General features: G+C 40.0%; 1 protein-coding gene across 6 annotated transcripts in view; it reads right to left on the reverse strand.

Moving 5' to 3' along the window:
* Positions 1-297: 297 nt before the first annotated feature.
* WARS2 (tryptophanyl tRNA synthetase 2, mitochondrial) overlaps positions 298-18,484 on the reverse strand; it is a 96,374-nt gene continuing 78,187 nt past the window's right edge. For 4 of the 6 annotated variants that reach the window (XM_069602321.1, XM_069602339.1, XM_069602329.1 and 1 more), the window contains 2 exons: positions 4,770-4,888; positions 298-2,662 (listed from right to left, as the gene is read on the reverse strand). In XM_069602321.1, the coding sequence (XP_069458422.1) occupies positions 2,214-2,662; positions 4,770-4,888 (568 nt within the window). In that variant the 3' untranslated portion in view covers positions 298-2,213. Of the gene's footprint in view, positions 2,663-3,453; positions 4,439-4,769; positions 4,889-18,484 lie in introns of those variants that run through there. The other 2 variants (XM_070289230.1, XM_069602357.1) reach the window with 2 other exon arrangements.

Here is an 18,484-nt window from a genome sequence, read left to right on the forward strand (position 1 = left end):
TAAATCCAGGTTCTAGCCTTGGCTCCTTTATCAACTTACTAAAATCAAGGGGTCACCTCTCTCGATCATTATGGACTTGGCTATTAGATGTGATGAGTTCTCAGGTCACTTTCAAAGAATAACAACAGGATTCTCCCGAGCCCAACCTCATCTGCACAGGGATTTGCTCCTTAGAAGTTATCACAAGTCTTCTAGTTTTTCTCCTCTGAGATTCTTTCCATGGTGCCTTTAGTTCTTTTGATAAAAGGTGTGTTAAGGTGGTTAAAAAAAAAAACAAAAAAACAAAACACAGACACAGACAGTCTGACAGATCTACTTTTAATTTAGTCATTCAGCATTCATACTAGGATTTCTTTTAAATGCAAAAAAAAAAAAAAAAAAAAGAGCCTTGGATAAGTATGCCAGGAGGCTCTAAGACTCTAGACACCCCTTCTCAAGAAAAGATGCAAAAATAATCTTTTAATTCGGATTCTGGGAGGCAGTGTTAGGTGTATTAATATCTACTTTGATAAAAAGACCACTCTATTTCCTTCTCTTTAAGAAACAGGAGTAAAAATTCTTTGTCCAGCATGCTCATTTCTCATGTGTAAATGGTGATCATGGTACTCACTGACAAAAAACTTACAAGCAATTTCTGTTACAAAATCAATAAGGCCCTGGTGTGGTGAATCACAATGATCATTTCCATTTTCAGATGTGGGAAAGGGAAGTGCAGAGAAGCTAGGTTTTAGAGCGACTTGCTACTACTTAGACTGAAGCAGATGTGAGATGAGAAGCTTCCACTTAATGGGAAAATCCAACTCATCAGGCCAACTACTTTTTTTTTTGGTTGTGCCACATAGCACGTGGGATCTTAGTTCCCCAACCAGGGATCAAAACTGTGAGCCCTGCAGTGAAAGCCTGGAGTCAACCACTGGACTGCCAGGGAATTCTTAGGCCAACTACTCTTGTAGTCAGGCAGAATATACTTTGAAGTATTTCTGAGGTAAGCATAAGGAGGCAAAACTTGGGCCCTGCCTTGGGGATTCTGAGTAGCAAATGTAATCAAGTTTGGCTGAATCCAGATTTAAATCTAGCAGCGATTAGTTGATTTGCTGATATAAACAGTATCAGTAGTTCAGGTCTATATTTCCAATTGTTGTTGTTTATTTGCTAAGTTGTGTCCAGCTCTTTTTTGACCCCAAGGACTGTAGCCCACCATGTTCCTTTTTCCATGGGATTTCCTAGGCAAGAGAGTTCTTTACCACTGAGCCATCTGGGAAGTCCTATATTTCTAGTACTCATCTTCAAAATAAGAATGCTTGGGGTCTCAAAAATGCTCTCTATGTGTTGATGAAAAAAGCACTACTTAGGAATAAGGAGTAAAGGTTTTGATCTTGGATTTGCTTCTTACTCATGGAGAGATACTGTACAAGCTAACAGCACTCTCTGAGCCTCATGTTCCTCAGATATAAAATGGCAATTCCTCTCCTATAGATTTCCTGATGGGTTGATGACATTAAATTGAGGGACAAATGCAAGGAAATACATATTAAGAACACAATCCATGGACCTGGGCTTTAGTATAATAAATAAATCAAGTTGAAATAATTCAACCTTCTCAGAAGGTTATATCATGTATCTCTGAATAAAAAATATATTAATAATACTTTCTAGAAAAATCAGTGGGAATCTTGTGAAATAAGCAGATTAAATACAATAAAGCAAGGATCATCTCAGTGACAAATGACTTATTTTTATGAGCTCTGATATGAGATCTGAACACAAATTGGTCCAAATGGCATCCCAAGGATTATAAGTCTAAGACTTCTACACATTACTTTTCAAAAAGTTTGGGATAGATAAAGGGAGCACCTGTGATGGTAAGGACTCCAGAGACAAAAAATGAAACACCCAATGGCCAAATTAACTACTACTTACCTCAATCACATTTGTGTGAATAAATTAAAGCCAATGAGCAGGCATCCAATAATTGAGGATTCAGATAGTTATGCCTTCTGGTTTTTTTTTTTTTTTTTTGCTAGAGAATTTGGGATTCGGAACACTGCTTTATTTGAAACCTGCAAATCATTATTCATCAAATGAAACCAATGATCAGATGTACCAAATTATGTGTACCTAAACTCTAATTGTTTGCTTGTGAGAAAAGCTGCCTTTATCGGAGTGCACAGACCACAATTTAGAAAAGTCTTTTTGTGACTCACTGAAACTTCTTATAGAAAGCCCACCAATTTCTTCACCTCCTGGCACACGGGATATGCTAATTCTTTGGCTTTTGCCGACCCAACTTGCAAAACTTTCTCTAAGTGGTCCTTGTTCATCTTCAGTTTTTCAATCTCACTTTTAATTGGAGCAAATTTCTCAATCACAGCATCTGCCACCACGAGCTTGTAGCGAGCAGTGTCCATCCCAGCGCTGCGGCGGACCACCTCCTCCACGGGGAGTCCAGCCACGGCTGCGTGAATGGCCACCAGGTTGGACACGCCTCCTCGGCTGGCGGGCTCGTAGGTGACTTCCGAGGTGAAGTCCGTCATAGCCTTGCGGAACTTCTGCACTATCTCCTCCGGGCTGTCGGTTATTCTGACAGTGGCCAGTTTATCGGGGTCTGATTTCGACATTTTGGCACAGGGATCACGCAGGGATTTTACCTTCTTCATTGATGCTAGGTAGAAACACCAACACACATCCCACGGGGGAAAAAAAAGATGTAAACAAAATAACAAAACACCAATAGGAATGTCAGTGTCTAGATCTTAAAAAGCAGTGAGAACATCAAATAGCTTCATTATTTTTATCTGATTAAATAAATAACAAACATTCATTGTAAAAATTCAAGCAATCTGAGCAAGCATGAAAGTAAAGGTGTACTATAATTGGAGAAGGCAATGGCACCCCACTCCAGTACTCTCGCCTGGAAAATTCCTGGGCGGAGGAGCCTGATGGGCTGCAGTCCATGGGGTCGCTAAGAGTCGGACACGACTGAGCGACTTCTCTTTCACTTTTCACTTTCATGCATTGGAGAAGGAAATGGCAACCCACTCCAGTGTTCTTGCCTGGAGAATCCCAGGGACAGGGGAGCCTGATGGGCTGCCGTCTATGGGGTCGCACAGAGTCGTACACAACTGAAGTGACTTAGCAGCATGTAATAAAATGTTAATATTTTGATATTTTCATGCATCTTTTAGTGCATACATATACATAAAAACATATAATTTTATACAAGTGAACTTGTTTCAACTATACTGCTGTGCCATGCACAGTTTAAAAAGTATTCTGTTTCTTTCCTCTCTGCTCTTCAGTATTGGCTAATCACCCCCTGCCTACAACTCCTGCCCTTCCTACCCCCATGCCAGTTTTCATAACCTATGGCATCGTTCCATTTCCTTACCACTAATTCGGTAGGTAATTACCAACACATATACAAACACACATGCCTGCAGACACACACGAGAGTGAGAGAAGTGACTTTATTGCTCTGATAGAATAAAAATGTTATGCTGTGCTTTATAAAACCAGTATTATTAATAATTGCCTAATTTATGGCTATTACAGAAACATATAAAGTTTATAGATAAAGTAAAATTGACCAAAGCATGAAAATAGTCCTTATTGCTAAAAGAAGGTTGATTTCAATGCATGGGGGACCCTAAATATATTTGTGTGAACTGTTGGAATAACTTAGGAATTTATATCCACCTTCTGCTTCTAAATTGATACTAGGCACATGTTATATTCTTTAAAATGCTATCAGCTTAATAAAGATGGGCAGAGTTTAGGTTCAGTCATCTCTGATCCTGCCATAAGTTAACACTGCTACCAAAATATTGATACCTCGATAAGATTCCAGGCTAATTTAGCTTTGCAAGCCGAAGGTGAGGTTTTGGACTCAGTAGGTAGAACTGTATACTCCATCTCAGCTGCGCATTGTGCATAAGAAGGCAAAGTATGAGGATTATCAGTGTCCTCTTGGTTTATCTAGATTATGATCCAGTGGTTCTCACTCTTAGTACTTTTGTTCTACTGTGAACAGAGAAGGCAAGGTCAGCTGGCTTTGGAACAAGGAGATCTTGGTGTAGGATCCAGCTTTGCAACCAGCTAGAAACATGACTTGGGCACAAAGCCAGCCTTGCCAAACCTCAGTTTCCTCATCCACAAGATAAGGAAAGATACCTGCTCTACCAAATAAGATGTGTTTAGAAATACATATATATGTATGTGTGTGTGTGGTATGTGTGTGTGTATGTATATATACATATGTAAACATATATATATATGGCTTCCTAAGTGGTGCCAGTAGTAAAGAATCTACTTGCCAATGCAGGAGATGCAAGAGACACAGGTTCAATTCCTGGGTTGGGAAGATCCCCTGGAGAAGGAAATGGCAACCCACTGCAGTATTCTTGCCTAGAAAATCCCATGGACAGAAGAGCCTGGTGGGCTGCAATCCATGGGGTTGCAAAAGAATCAGACACGACTGAGTACACACACACACACACACACACACACACACCCATGTGTACATATGTATTCTACTTTATAACGAAAATGATTATTTGTAGTTTCTAGTCTCTCTTATACTTTTCAAACTTTCTTGGTTATTTTATTCAATAATCCAATGAGGCCTATTAGTCCTACATTACAAATCTTGAAGGCCTGTTCATGACAAAGCCAAATATAGTCCCAAGAAAGTTCCAAATCTCTTACTCCATCATCCAATCCTCTCTCTTCAAAATGCAACCTGATTTGACAATCTCATACTTGCTACTTACTCAGAATGCACTTGGGTACTGGGAAGAACTCCCCATATTTCTTGTTAAAACTCTGTGCTAGATCCTGAACTAGCTCCATGTGCTGGACTTGATCCTCCCCAACAGGAACGTGTGTGGACCTTTAATAAAAGACAGACAGAAGAACTCAGCAAGGCTCCTGCTTATAATGAAATGATATTGCAAGCAGCTGCATTTCCTGTGCCTATGTCACTGTTGGTGTTCAACAAATGTTCACTAGCTACAGAGGGAATGTTGAGACCCAAGTCTTTATCTGTGTATCAGACAGATGCCAAGGAGATGTTTGTCTACTCTAGTTCTTTGTCTTCCATATCTGAAGAATACAGCCTTCAACACCAGCATGACAGGATCTTTCTGGGAGGGAGGAATGGGTATCCTAAAGAGCATATGCTCTAAGCATAACTGCATTTTAAACCAATCTTCTTTCCCTCACCCAGTCAGCACATATTATCCTAGCTTTGACCAGATGCTTTACTTCAGGGCTTGTACTCACACTTGAAAGACACTCCACCCTACTCTTTAAATCAAAGATGGCAGAAAGTTCTTCAGGCAAGAGTTTCCCTCCCTGCCACACAGGGAGTGACTCAAAGTCTTTTTTTAGAATATTCTCTGTTTTTATGTAAATTGCAATCATAGAACAATCAACATGCTAAGGGAACTTGAACAAAATCTATTAGTACAATGTAGACAGATCTCAAAAACAATGTTGAATGAAAAAGCAAGTCACAGGAGATGTGTAGAGAACACTGACATTTATCTTAAAAGTACATATGACAACATTACATATTGGTTATAGATGCATATATAAATATAAAAACATACTGGAAGCTTCTCCAAAGATTCATGATCATAGCTGCTTCTAAAGAAGGAAAGAGAATGGGTCTGGGGAACGGAACAAAGGAGATCTTGATTTTATCTGCAATATTTTATTTTTATTTATTTATTTAAAATAATTTATTTGATTGCACCATGTTTTAGTTACAGCATGTGGGATCTTTGATCTTTGCTGCAGCATGCAGAATCTTTTTTTTTTTTTTTTTAGTGTGACATGTGAACTCTAGGTTGTGTGTGGCATGGGAGATCTAGTGCCCAGACCAGGGATCGAACCCGGCCCCTTGCATTGAGAGGACAGAGTCCCAACCATTGAACCACCAGAGAAGTCCCTGAAATATTTTGTTTTATTAAAAAATGAAGATGGGACTTTCCCTGGCAGTCCAGTGGTTAAAACTCTGCCCTTCCAATGCAGGAGATGCAGATTTGATCCCTGGTGGGGGAACTAAGATCCCACATGTTTCGTGATGTAGCCAAAAAAAAAAAGATGTAAGATGAAAATTATCAACATATAAAGACATTGTTTACAATGATTTTAATCCCATATATAAAGTTTGCTGTGTTGGAACATGAGGAGGTATAGCAAACAAAGGAGGATGAACCATTATAGAGAAGTCTTGATGGGGAAAACATTATACTGAAATATTACTAAGGAAGGAGACAGGTGATTTTAAGTATGTAGTGTTGGGCTAGGAGTTGACATTTGATAGTACACCTAATAAAGTGTTGTGGTTTCTTGATCAACGACGTTTAATATTCTGCCTGTGGAAGCATCAGCCTTAGAGTTCCACTTGAATATTTAAATGATGATTGTACATATGAGTGGAGAAATAACAACTTTTCCAAACAGCCATAGAAAAGAAAAACTGCTAGAAAGCTACGGTACTTTGTTACAGAGAGAATCTACTAGCCTCGTAGTTAATTAGTGGTCCCTGAAAAACTGGAAAATTTTTTTGTGCATTACTGTCCATAGGCTACTGGTTTATTTGAAAAAATTGTCTAGGGTATGAGGAAGTGAAGGTACTTTTGACTAGCATAAAGACTAGGTACTTTATCCCTGATTTAAAGCTATATTACAAAGCTACAGCAATCAAAACAATATTGTACTGGCACAAAAACAGACACACAGATCCACGCAGAGCAGAGTCCAGAAATAAACAAGTGCATGTACAGTCAATTAATCTATGACAAAGGAGGCAAGAATATACAATCGAGAAACAACACTCTCCTCAATAAACGGTGTTGGGGAAAATGGACAACTACATGCAAAAGAACCAAACTGGACTGGTATCTTATATCATACTAAAAAATTAACTCAAAATGGATTAAAACCTCGAATGTATGACCTGGAACCATAAAATTCCCAGAAGAAAATATAGGTGGTGATCTCCTTGACATTGGTCTTAGGGAAATTTATTTTGGATCTTACTCCACAGGGAAGGACAGCAAGAACAAAAATAAAGAAATGAGATGGCACCGAACTAACAGGCTTCTGTGTGAATGAATTAAAGGTAAAGTGCTGAAGGTGAGAGACAGAAGCAGGATGGAACCTGGGAGCAGGAATCCTGGTGACTGTTCTTTTTCATGTGATACATCTGCTCAGAGAATGAAAGCGCCAGGCAGGCAACAGGAGAAAATCTATCTAAGGCACCAATACTAATCTAGTTGAGCAACACAAGCAACTGGGCTGGGGCACAGCACACGATTCTGCCCTCCTGCTGAATTCTGAGCAGGGAATTCAACTAGAATCCTAGTAGACAGATGGCGGACATAAGGGCCTTCATAGATTTTTGTCTGCTGCCAAAACACTCTTTGAATATAGTTTTCTTGTTCTGATATGGATTTTAAAAACCAACACATAAAAATGAATCTATGAGGACTTCCCTGGTGGCCCAGTAGTTAAGAATCTGCCTGCCAATGCAGGGGATATGGGTTCAATCCCTGATCGGGGCAGACCCCCCATGCTGAGGAGCAGCTAAGCCCGCACACCACAGCTAGAGAACTAGAGAGTAGCCTCTGCTCCCCACAACTAGAGAAAAGCCTGTGCAGCGACAAGACCCAGTTCAGCACCACCCCCCAAAAGAAAGAAATCAGTCAATCAAACAAACACGTGGAAGACCCCAATACAAGGCCTATGAAAAATACCATGGAACGAAGGAAAGGGAACTTTACCCTTCAGAGCCTAAGCAAGGTCAAACATTTGAAAATGAACTTTTACAAGAATTGTGTGTGTGTGTATGTGTGTTTTAAAGAAAACTGCTGTGTAACCTCAATAGGATTCAAAAGGGCATGGCTGTTATTACACATGAGCAAGAAATCACAATAGAAGAAAAACAAACATAGGTGGTGACAGAAAACAATTAAATGAAGAGAAAGTAAAATGATGAAGGAAACCAAACGGATAATAGAAGAATTGGGAGCAGCAGGAGCAGAATCCTAAGAACAGGATGTATCAGTGACCTGGAAAAGAAACCTGAAGCTCTTCAAGAACTCAGAGCAAGAGGAGAAAGAAAGAGAGAAGCATGACATGTAAATGACAGGCTGGAGGGCCATCCTCTGACCTAGAGTATGGTCCTCCTCAGGAAGACATCAGGACCATGTGAACAGAGGAAATAACCTAAAACAGAAGGAGAGATTAATGAATTAAGAATAAAGAAGTAAGCAAACAAAAATGAGTATATTTTCTGAAGGAACACAGCAAGTTTCAATTATATTAAAAAAACAAAACAAAACAAAAACCTGGGACTTCCCTGGTGGTCCAGCGGTTAAGACTCCACAGTCCCAGTGCACCAAGCATGGGTTTGATCCCTGGTCACAGAAGATCCTGCATGCCTGGCATGGCAAAACAAAAAAAAAGGAAAAAAAAAATCCCAGAGAATCACACCAAAACACAATCCAGAAAAAATTTTAAATTACAAACTTAAAGAAAAATCCTATAAGCCAATAGTTAGAAATAAAGACAGAAATAAGATTGATAATACAACATTGAAACCATGTTTATAGGGTTGTGAGAAAAAAGTTAAAAACCTAGCCAAGCTGTATTTTATATATGAACTATACTAATAATAATTGAGGGCTTCCGTGGTGACTCAGATGGTAAAGTATCTGCCTACAATGCAGGAGACCCAGGTTTGAGCCCTGGGTCAGGAAGATCCCCTGGAGAAGGAAATGGCAACCCACTCCAGTACTCTTGCAGGGAAAATCCCATGGATGGAGGAACCTGGTAGGCTATAGTCCATGGGGTCGCAAAGAGTTGGACATGACTGAGCGACTTCACTTTCACTTTCATACTAATAATTGGGCTTTCCTGGTGGCTCAGATGGTAAAGAATCTGCCTCAATGCAAGAGACCCAGGTTCAATCCCTGGTTTGAGACGATCCCCTGGAGAAGGGAATGGCTACCCACTCCAGTATTCTTGCCTGGAAAATCCCATGGGCAGAGGAGCCTGGTGGGCTACAGTCCATGGTATTGCAAAGAGTTGGACACAGCTCAGCAACCGACACTTTCATAATAATAATGATGATGAAGAAGATGATGATAAAGTAACTGATAGCTATTGAACACTTCCTATATGCTGCACACTTTGCTAAGCACTTTTAATGCATTCTTATTGTACGTAAATCAATTTTACAGGTGAGGTAAGCTGAACAGATAGAAATTCTCAGGCTGGAAGAAAAATTGTAAAGGACTGGAAAAAAAGTTGAAGTAAATCTAAGGACTAAAGAACTCAGAAATGGAGATGCTGAGGTATAAGGACTGGCTAAAAAATACTAAGAACATAAAGTCTAAATTTTGGTTACAATTTGAAATAGAAAATGATGTAGTCTGAAATCAAGTCATTTATGTAACAACAGTCAATTAAAAATCCCAGGTTAGTTTACAAAATCAAAAGCAAGTGTGAGTATAGACTCAGGATCTGCAAGTGTAATGAATAACCCATCTTAACCACACAAAATCACAACATTTTTTACTTGAAAAGATTAACGAAAGAGTCAAAAATATATTTTCAAAAAGAGACAAACTGGTATACAAATGGACAATGGTCAGACATTCTATAACCAAAAATCTCTGACCCCAAACCTCTGGAGCAACCAACCAAGGAAGACAAACCAGTCTCTGCAGGAATGGACCCAGCATGATCAAGACTTGGTGAATAACTGCCAACATTCCAATTCTTTGTCCAACTTAGGACCAACCAGAGAAAGTCAAATATGTTTCCCAAACCAATCACATAAGATGCCCCATTTCTAGTTAGCCTCCAGCTTCCCCATGGCAACAATCTCTAAACAGAGCATCCCTGAAAACTTCCTTTCCTATAAAGCCTTCCTACTCCCCCACCTGCCTGCAGAACACAAGCGATGGTGGCTAAGTCTCTTGCTGTGGCAAGCTCTGAAAGCCTATTTGTTCTCATTTGGGTGGTCTTTGTTTAAAGATGATCACTAACAGAATTAAAACCAGAAAGCACACTTTCCAAATCACTGGAATAGATAAAAGCAAGGAAAACATAATCTCTCTACAGAGCAAAAGGCCCAAAACAAAGAAAACATTAAAATCATTAAAAACATAAAATATTTAATGATGTGGAAAAACATAAGACCAAAAAACCCCACTCAGGATGCAAACTTTTTGGAAAATATATATAACGTGCATTCAGATAAAGAGGCCATAGTGGTTAGAGTGGGTGCTCTGATGTTAGGCTGGGGTCAGGTTCTTGCTCTGCCACTCAGCAGCTGGGTGTTCCTGGGAGAGTTGTTTAAACTAAATCCCTTTAAAAATTTTTTTAAAGCTGACTAATAATAGTTCCTACTCACAGACTTGCTTGAGGAATGAGTAAAATAATGCATGCAAAGCTCATAGTTGGTGCCTGGTATGTAGTGTGCAAACAAGGAATGTTAGCTGCAAAATCTGGTTTGGAGGAAATGGCATGTGTGTGTGTGTGTGTCTGTGTGCATGTGCTCAGTCGTGTCCAACTTTTTGCGACCCCATGGACTGTAGCCCACCAGACTCCTCTTGTCCATGAAACTTTTCCAGGCAAGAATACTGGAGCAGGTCACCATTTCCTACTCCAGGGGATCTTCCTGAACCAGGGATTGAACCTGCATCTCTTGTGTCTCCTGCATTGGCAGGTGGATTCTTTACTACTAGCACCACCTGTGGGAAATGTACCAATATGTTAAAAAGAACAGAAATAGTAGAAGTGATTTCTCACTTTTTTTCTGGTTGAATATAGAAGGCTTAAATTATATCAGAACATTGAAATGGACTTGTGAGAGACTTGACTCTCCTGCTACTGAACTCTATAAAGACAGAAAACAAGATGATGAATCCTGGAAAGTTTATAATTCAAATATTTAAGGCAGGGAGCTGGATCTATTGAATGTATTGCCCTTGTATTCTACTAGAATATTCCTCCTTTAACTCTTACTGGTGCCTTGATTTCAGGTCTAAGCTTAAATATCACCTCTTTGGAGAAGCCTTCCCTAACTCTACTCTCCAAAGTTAGCTTCCCTGTTATTCTTTTTCATAATATCTTATTTATTTTCTTTACAGTATTAATCCTAGTCTAATAATTTTACTTCATTTGTTTGCTTATTGCATCTTGCTTTCTCTCCTGCTAGCAAATAAGCTTTTTGAGACCTTGTCTTGCTTTTCAATCTATTTCCAACACCTAGTAAAGTTGCTTGGTAGGAGGAGCTCAATAAATATTTATTCAATAAATGAATGCTCTCAGGAGGAAGTAACTATAGTCTATATAGGTTTAAACCAAGAGAAAATTATAATAAAATCCACTTATGATCAGAATGAGTTAAAATCATAGCTCCGTTAGCTACTATTGAGTTATCATAGCCCAGTTTCTCACTGTTCTAAAGCCTCCATTTCCGCTGTAAAATGAGGATCATAATGGTGCTGACCTCTTACTGTTGTTTCAAAGATTAGATAAGCTAACCAAGCATAGTTCTTGATAGTAAGAGCTCAATATACACGGGCTATTAGTATAATGTAAACTCACTGATATCTGACAGCGTGAAGGACAAAATGATATAAGAATGACAATATTGGGACCTTGATGTGTGGTATGGTGTGACTTTTTTCAAACTGGGACCATTTTCCTTTTTGATAGCAGACTCATACCACAAACATAAACATCAACATAGAATCCCAGAGACAGCCACAGACCTGGGCAGCAATCCTGATTTGGGTAGAAAACATATTACAAACTGACAGTTCATATATCTGATTAGGTAGTCCCCAAATATGAATGGTATGATATGGGACTTCTGAGGAGTCTTATTGAATTTAAGGAAAATAGGGACAGGATAATGAAGGGAAAGGGAGAATCCAGGGGCCATGACAAAGGGTCAGGAGGTCATTTCTCTTCTTCGAAGGTCAGTAGATTTATTTAGGAAATTCTACAAAATCGTGTCCCGTGATCTCCTTTCACACAGCCTGGAGCAGAAGGTTACTGACTTGATGAGAAATAAAAACAAAAATCTTCTTTTTCATGTTTCCCGCAGTATCCACAACCCTGTACATGCTCTTCTCTGAGGTCTACATGTCCTCAGCACACCTTCCTAAATTTCTCTTCTGTGACTGGACTTTGCACTCCTGTCTTGTAATTATAGTAAGGCTGACATGCAGAGGTCATCTTGACTGCCCCAAACCAAATTAGCCAACGGGGTAGGTTAAAAAGCAATTACAGTAGCCCATAGGAAATCACAATGGACTGCAACTAACACAGAAAAAACAATTACCATAATCAATACACTTTAAGCACATCAAAATGAATATTTCCACATGTCAAAATGGTTCCAGATTCACAAAGCAACCAAACTAAACAGAAAACACATTTAGTTTTCATAATGACTCTGCATAAGTCTTTGCCTTCTGTCGGATCCTTGCTCTGTGCTAACAATCCTGAGAGGTTTTGCTTTTACAAAAAGGGATTAAAATTTTTTTTAATTTTTTTCACCTGGACCGATTGCTCCACTTGGCTTTTTCATCTGACTTTAGTTTGTTTGTTTCTAGTCTTTCCTCCCTCTGCTCCTTTCACCTCCTATAATTTATCTTGGCCCTTCCTTCGCATCCATTGAGTTTACACTTTACATTAATTCAGCCTGTCTTTGATTCTGCTCACTTATGGGGCTTATTCTCTTCACATTTTCAACCTCTCTCCTCACAGTCTTCCTTTCACTTCAAATAATTTAGTGCTGTTCTTTTAAAATTTATACCCTACATAATGATCTCCATATTAATGTCTTCTCTTTTTCCCATTTTCTTTTTTTTTCCTTACCCTGACTGTACTTTCTTAGACACAACATAAAGCAAAAGTCTTTCATAATTTTGATTGTTATAACTTCTGTCACACAACAATGCGTCTGATCTTTGGCGACTAAACCATGTTTCTTTTGCTTAGTTCCTTGTTGCATCTACATTCACTTGGGATCCACCCCACCTCTCAGGCAGAATTAGTGTCTAGATGAATAATCATAGCTCACATGTATCGGCTCACAGAAATTTGTTCCTTTTTTTTTTTCCCCTACTTCTTTGGCTGTATTTGTGCATTTTCAGCGCTGCTGCCTTTAACCAACCTGGCTAGAATAGGGGTTCGGTGCTGCTTGTCCTTTCATAAGGGATGAAATCACCACCACCGGTAATGACTCCTTAATTTAGCAATTATTTATTGACGATCTATGATGTGCAAGGCCTGGTATCAGGACTATGCGAGACATAAAGAAGGTTTTAACTTCTAGGGAGTTAAAGCTTTCAAGAGAAGAGAAAACACCACGTGAAGTTATAAATTCTTCTGGCTAGTCCTTCTACAGCATTCCCTAGCTCAGTGAATGGCAACACCATCATCAATCCTGCTGTATAAGTCAGAAACCTGGGGACATCCCTGATGGCGTTTTCTCATACACATCCAATCCATTATGAAGTCTTAGCCATCTTATGTCCTAGAATCTTTTAAATTTGCCTCTTCTCTTCATCTTCACTGCCACCTTCGTGCTCTAAACAGACTAATGAAAGAGCCTCTTAGTAGCCTACCGACCTTGGCTGAGCCCCTACGACTCATCCTTTTAATCAATTCTCTTTTAAAAGTATAAATCAGATCATTTCACTCTGTTCTTAAAAGTGCACAAATACCTTCCCCCTCCTTTTAGAAGAATATACTGTATTGTCTGGGGCTTCCCAGGTGGCCCAGTGGTAAAGAATCTGCCTGCCAATGCATGAGACGAGGGTTTGATCCCTGGGTCGGGAAGATCCCATGGAGAAGGAAATGGCAACCTACTCCAGAATTCTTGCCTGGGAAATCTCACGGACAGAGGAGCCTGGAAGGCTACAGCCCATGAGGTCACAAAGAGTTGAACATGACTGAGCAGCTTGGTGTGATCACTCATCTAGAGCCAGACATCCTGGAATGTGAAGTCAAGTGGGCCTTACAAAGCATCACTACGAACAAAGCTAGTGGAGGTGATGGAATTCCAGTTGAGCTATTTCAAATCCTGAAAGAGGATGCTATGAAAGTGCTATACTCAATATGCCAGCAAATTTGGAAAACTCAGCAGTGGCCACAGGACTGGAAAAGGTCAGTTTTCATTCCAATTCCAAAGAAAGGCAATGCCAAAGAATGCTCAAACTACCACACAATTGCACTCATCTCACATGCTAGTAAAGTCATGCTCAAAATTCTCCAAGCCAGGCTTCAGCAATATGTGAACTGTGAACTTCCAGATGTTCAAGCTGGTTTTAGAAAAGGCAGAGGAACCAGAGATCAAATTGCCAACATCCGCTGGATCATGGAACAAGCAAGAGAGTTCCAGAAACACATCTATTTCTGCTTTATTGACTATGCCAAAGCCTTTGACTGTGTGGATCACAATCAACTGTGGAAAATGCTGAAAGAGATGGAAATACCAGACCACCTGACCTGCCTCTTGAGAAACCTATATGCAGGTCAGGAAGCAACAGTTAGAACTGGACATGGAACAATAGACTGGTTCCAAACAGAGAAAAGTGTATGTCAAGGCTGTATATTGTCACCCTGCTTATTTAACTTCTATGCAGAGTACATCATGAGAAACACTGGGCTGGAAGAAGCACAATCTGGAATCAAGATTGCTGGGAGAAATATCAATAACCTCAGATATGCAGATGATACCACCCTTATGGCAGAAAGTGAAGAAGAACTCAAAAGCCTCTTGATGAAAGTGAAAGAGGAGAGTGAAAAAGTTGGCTTAAAGCTCAACATTCAGAAAACAAAAAGCATGGCATCCGGTCCTATCACTCCATGGGAAATAGATGGGGAAACAGTGGAAACAGTGTCAGACTTTATTTTGGGGGGCTCCAAACTCATTGCAGATGGTGATTGCAGCCATGAAATTAAAAGACGCTTACTCCTTGGAAGAAAAGTTATGAGCAACCTAGATAACATATTCAAAAGCAGAGACATTACTTTGCTGACTAAGGTCCATCTAGTCAAGGCTCTGATTTTTCCTGTGGTCATGTATGGATGTGAGAGTTGGACTGTGAAGAAGGCTGAACACAGAAGAATTGATGCTTTTGAACTGTGGTGTTGGAGAAGACTCTTGAGAGTCCCTTGGACTGCAAGATCCAACCAGTCCATTCTAAAGGAAATCAGCCCTGGGTGTTCTTTGGAAGGAATGATGCTAAAGCTGAAACTCCAGTACTTTGGCCACCTCATGCGAAGAGTTGACTCATTGGAGAAGACTTTAATGCTGGGAGGGATTGGGGGCAGGATGAGAAGGGGACGACAGAGGATGAGATGGCTGGATGGCATCACTGACTCGATGGACATGAATTTGGGTGAACTCCGGGAGTTGGTGATGGACAGGGAGGCCTGGCGTGCTGCGATTCATGGGGTCACAAAAAGTCAGACACGACTGAGCGACTGAACTGAGCTGAGCAGCTAACACTTTCACTTCACTTTCTCAAGCTTAAGATAGTCTCAAAATCTCCATTCTTGGGTTCCTTACTGAGTTCTGCCAAAACACTTACATAAATCTTTCATACAGTTATCTGGAAAGCCCCTCTTCCACTGCCTTCCCTCATGATTGTTTTCTAGCCCATCATGGGCCACTCATCCTAATGCTGATTTTGACAAAAGAAACATGAAATCTGTAATAGCTCTGCACGTCAACATATTATGAGGGGCCACATATAGATTTGCTCGTGAGAAAAAAAATAGGAATTTTTTGGTATATATTTTTGTGTTTTTTTGGTATTTATCTATATTTATAATGTATATATTCATAAACATTCTAGTTATCATATTTTTTAAAATTCAAAAATATCTCAAACACAGAATACCCCAAGTGCTTGAGCTGTGTTGTAGGGAAAACAATGGTACAGGCTAAAAATCAGACCTGGTTGAGTTCTGCCTCTGCTACTTATTACCAAGCAATTGGGATTTTCTAAACTTTGGAAAGAAGCACAGTAAGACAGATGAGAAATGTATGTCAGCAGAGTAAATGCTGTAGTAAACAGAGCTGAGTTTACTGTACCTGTCTGCACACTTTGCAGGGGCCCAAAGGACACATATGCCCAGGAAATGGGGGATGTGCACAGTGTGGCAACAGTACTCCTGGGACTAGTCTGAAGGAAGACGGCAGGAGAAAAAAGTCCAAAGGAACAGAGTCTGTGGGCTGGAGCATGCGTGGCTGGCAGCAGGAGGATGTCTGGCCTGAGACCAGACAGGACAGAAAAGGAGCACACAGTTACTAGCTCCACATCTTTGATCCGATTGTGGCATTACAGGTAGATAGTTTCTAGGCTAAGGTAGGAGACAATCATCTTGAATATAGACAATCACCTTGGATTAAAAAATAAGTTTATTTATTTATTTTAGCTACCCTGGATCTTAGTTGTGTCACGCAAGATCTTCGATCTTCATTGGGACATGCGAGGTCTTTCAGTTGTGGCATGCAAACTCTTGGTTGTGGGATGTGGGTACCAGTTCCTTGACCAGGGATTGAACCCAGGCCCCCCTGAATGGGGAGCACAGAGTCTTAACCACTGGACCACCCCGGAAGTTCCAGTTCCTAGTTTTATGGAGAAATACTTTTTGTTTAACAAATTAATATAGCAGAATCCTGATAGGAATAGGCAAAAATCTGCCACTGTAATTTTCCTCTCAGAAAACAGGAAAAATGAAGGAATCTGATGGCATTCTTAGTGAATATTCTAACCACTAAATAGATCAGGAAGAGTTAAAAGAGGAATATTTGTAGTATGGGATTTTTTTTTTTTTTTGGCTACAGGGGAATAATTGAGGGTGGAAAAGAACTACTAATTCTTAAGTCTTAACCAGTTGTGAGAACCTGCTGACGTTGGGCAGAGTGAGACAGACAGGAAGCTGCTGGAAAGCTCTTGGTGTTTACCTGCTACATCTGAAATAACTATCGTTTTATGTAAGAAAAGAGGACATTCTCAACCTCACACTTGGGTTGAAAGAAAGGCAGATGATATGATAAATTTGAGGATGTTAAGGAGCTACTTTTGCCAATGTCAGTCTTTTAAATTGTTGTTTGTACTCTTAAAATCTCTGTATTGAGTATATACTAGGTGCCATCAATTTACGCAGAGCTGTGTACCATTAACCCACTTTAGAGATGAAAGAAACTGCAGGATTTTTATCATTCTGCCGATTGCATTTTTGAGTAACTGATGAAAACAAATTCATCATCACTTTGGTATAGATGATCTCATACTGCTTTGGTTATTCATGTGATGATCTTGCCTCCTAACATAACTTATGACTGGCTCCCTAAGGAGGGTGAGCACTGGCCTCAGGAGGCCATGATCACATCCCGAGCCTCCTCTGTCCATTGTCTGGGTCCACAGCTTTGGACAGATTTAGCCTGCCTGGGCCACATTGGTAGAGCAAGGGATTTGGAGAAGAGGCCCTTTAGAGTTCCCTCCCACTCTCTGTTCCATGGTATCGCAAAAAGGTCAATCGTTCTTGTTCAAGTTCGCTTTTTGTTCATAGCCCTGGGTTCAGAGGACTCTCCCATGAGAGCTCTTGAACTGGTAAAGAAATCTGCTGTGCTTCCAAATCCTGGGGCTGAAAAATCAGCCTCTGGTTCTATGTAGAAGTAGCCCTTGAAAATGGAACTAGACATAAGACTGTCACAGTCAGAGATATCACCATCAAGCATAGACAAGGGACGTGTTTCATTATTAAAGATTTGTCTCTTCTTTACAGGTAACAAAATCAAGGTTCTTTGTAGAACCTTTCTAAGTAAATATGCTACTTCAGTGGGAAACTATATTATTAGATCCTTCTTGGACTTTCATTTGCTGCTTCTGGAGAAAAATGTTCTAGATTTCCCAGGATAAGTCAAAAGTTACTTATGATAAATAATAAATGCTATCAGGGGCCCAGCATTCAAGTTAAAATAGCAAACAGACACATAATCATAACGTGAATCAAAGTTAAATTTACTGAAATGAAGACAGCTTGTATGTACTAATGGACATTCCTTATATGTAAAGCTGAGCAACTATTTTTCTGGCTGTTTCCACCATCATTGCACAAGGGCTCTGGGGTCATTTCACAAGGAACATACACTATCATCTCCATGCTATTATCACATTTACATGCAAAGAATTCCAGTTTTCCCACAGAAGAGGCACTTTTATGGGGATCAGGGCTTTAGGGGAAAGGAGTAAAAAACACTCATCAAATTAATCTTTTTCCTCAGAAGCTTTCACTATAACAATGCTTGGCTATGAGTGCCTGCTGACCGGGAGGCTTTATCTCTAAATGGCCAAATAAGTGTCAAGGGAGGTGATATGGGGTTAGCAGGGAAGAACTGGAAGAGGAATGGGGTCAGAAGCCCTGGCCAGTC

This window comes from Ovis canadensis, chromosome 1 (genome assembly GCF_042477335.2).
Source record: "Ovis canadensis isolate MfBH-ARS-UI-01 breed Bighorn chromosome 1, ARS-UI_OviCan_v2, whole genome shotgun sequence".
NCBI lineage: Eukaryota > Metazoa > Chordata > Mammalia > Artiodactyla > Bovidae > Ovis > Ovis canadensis.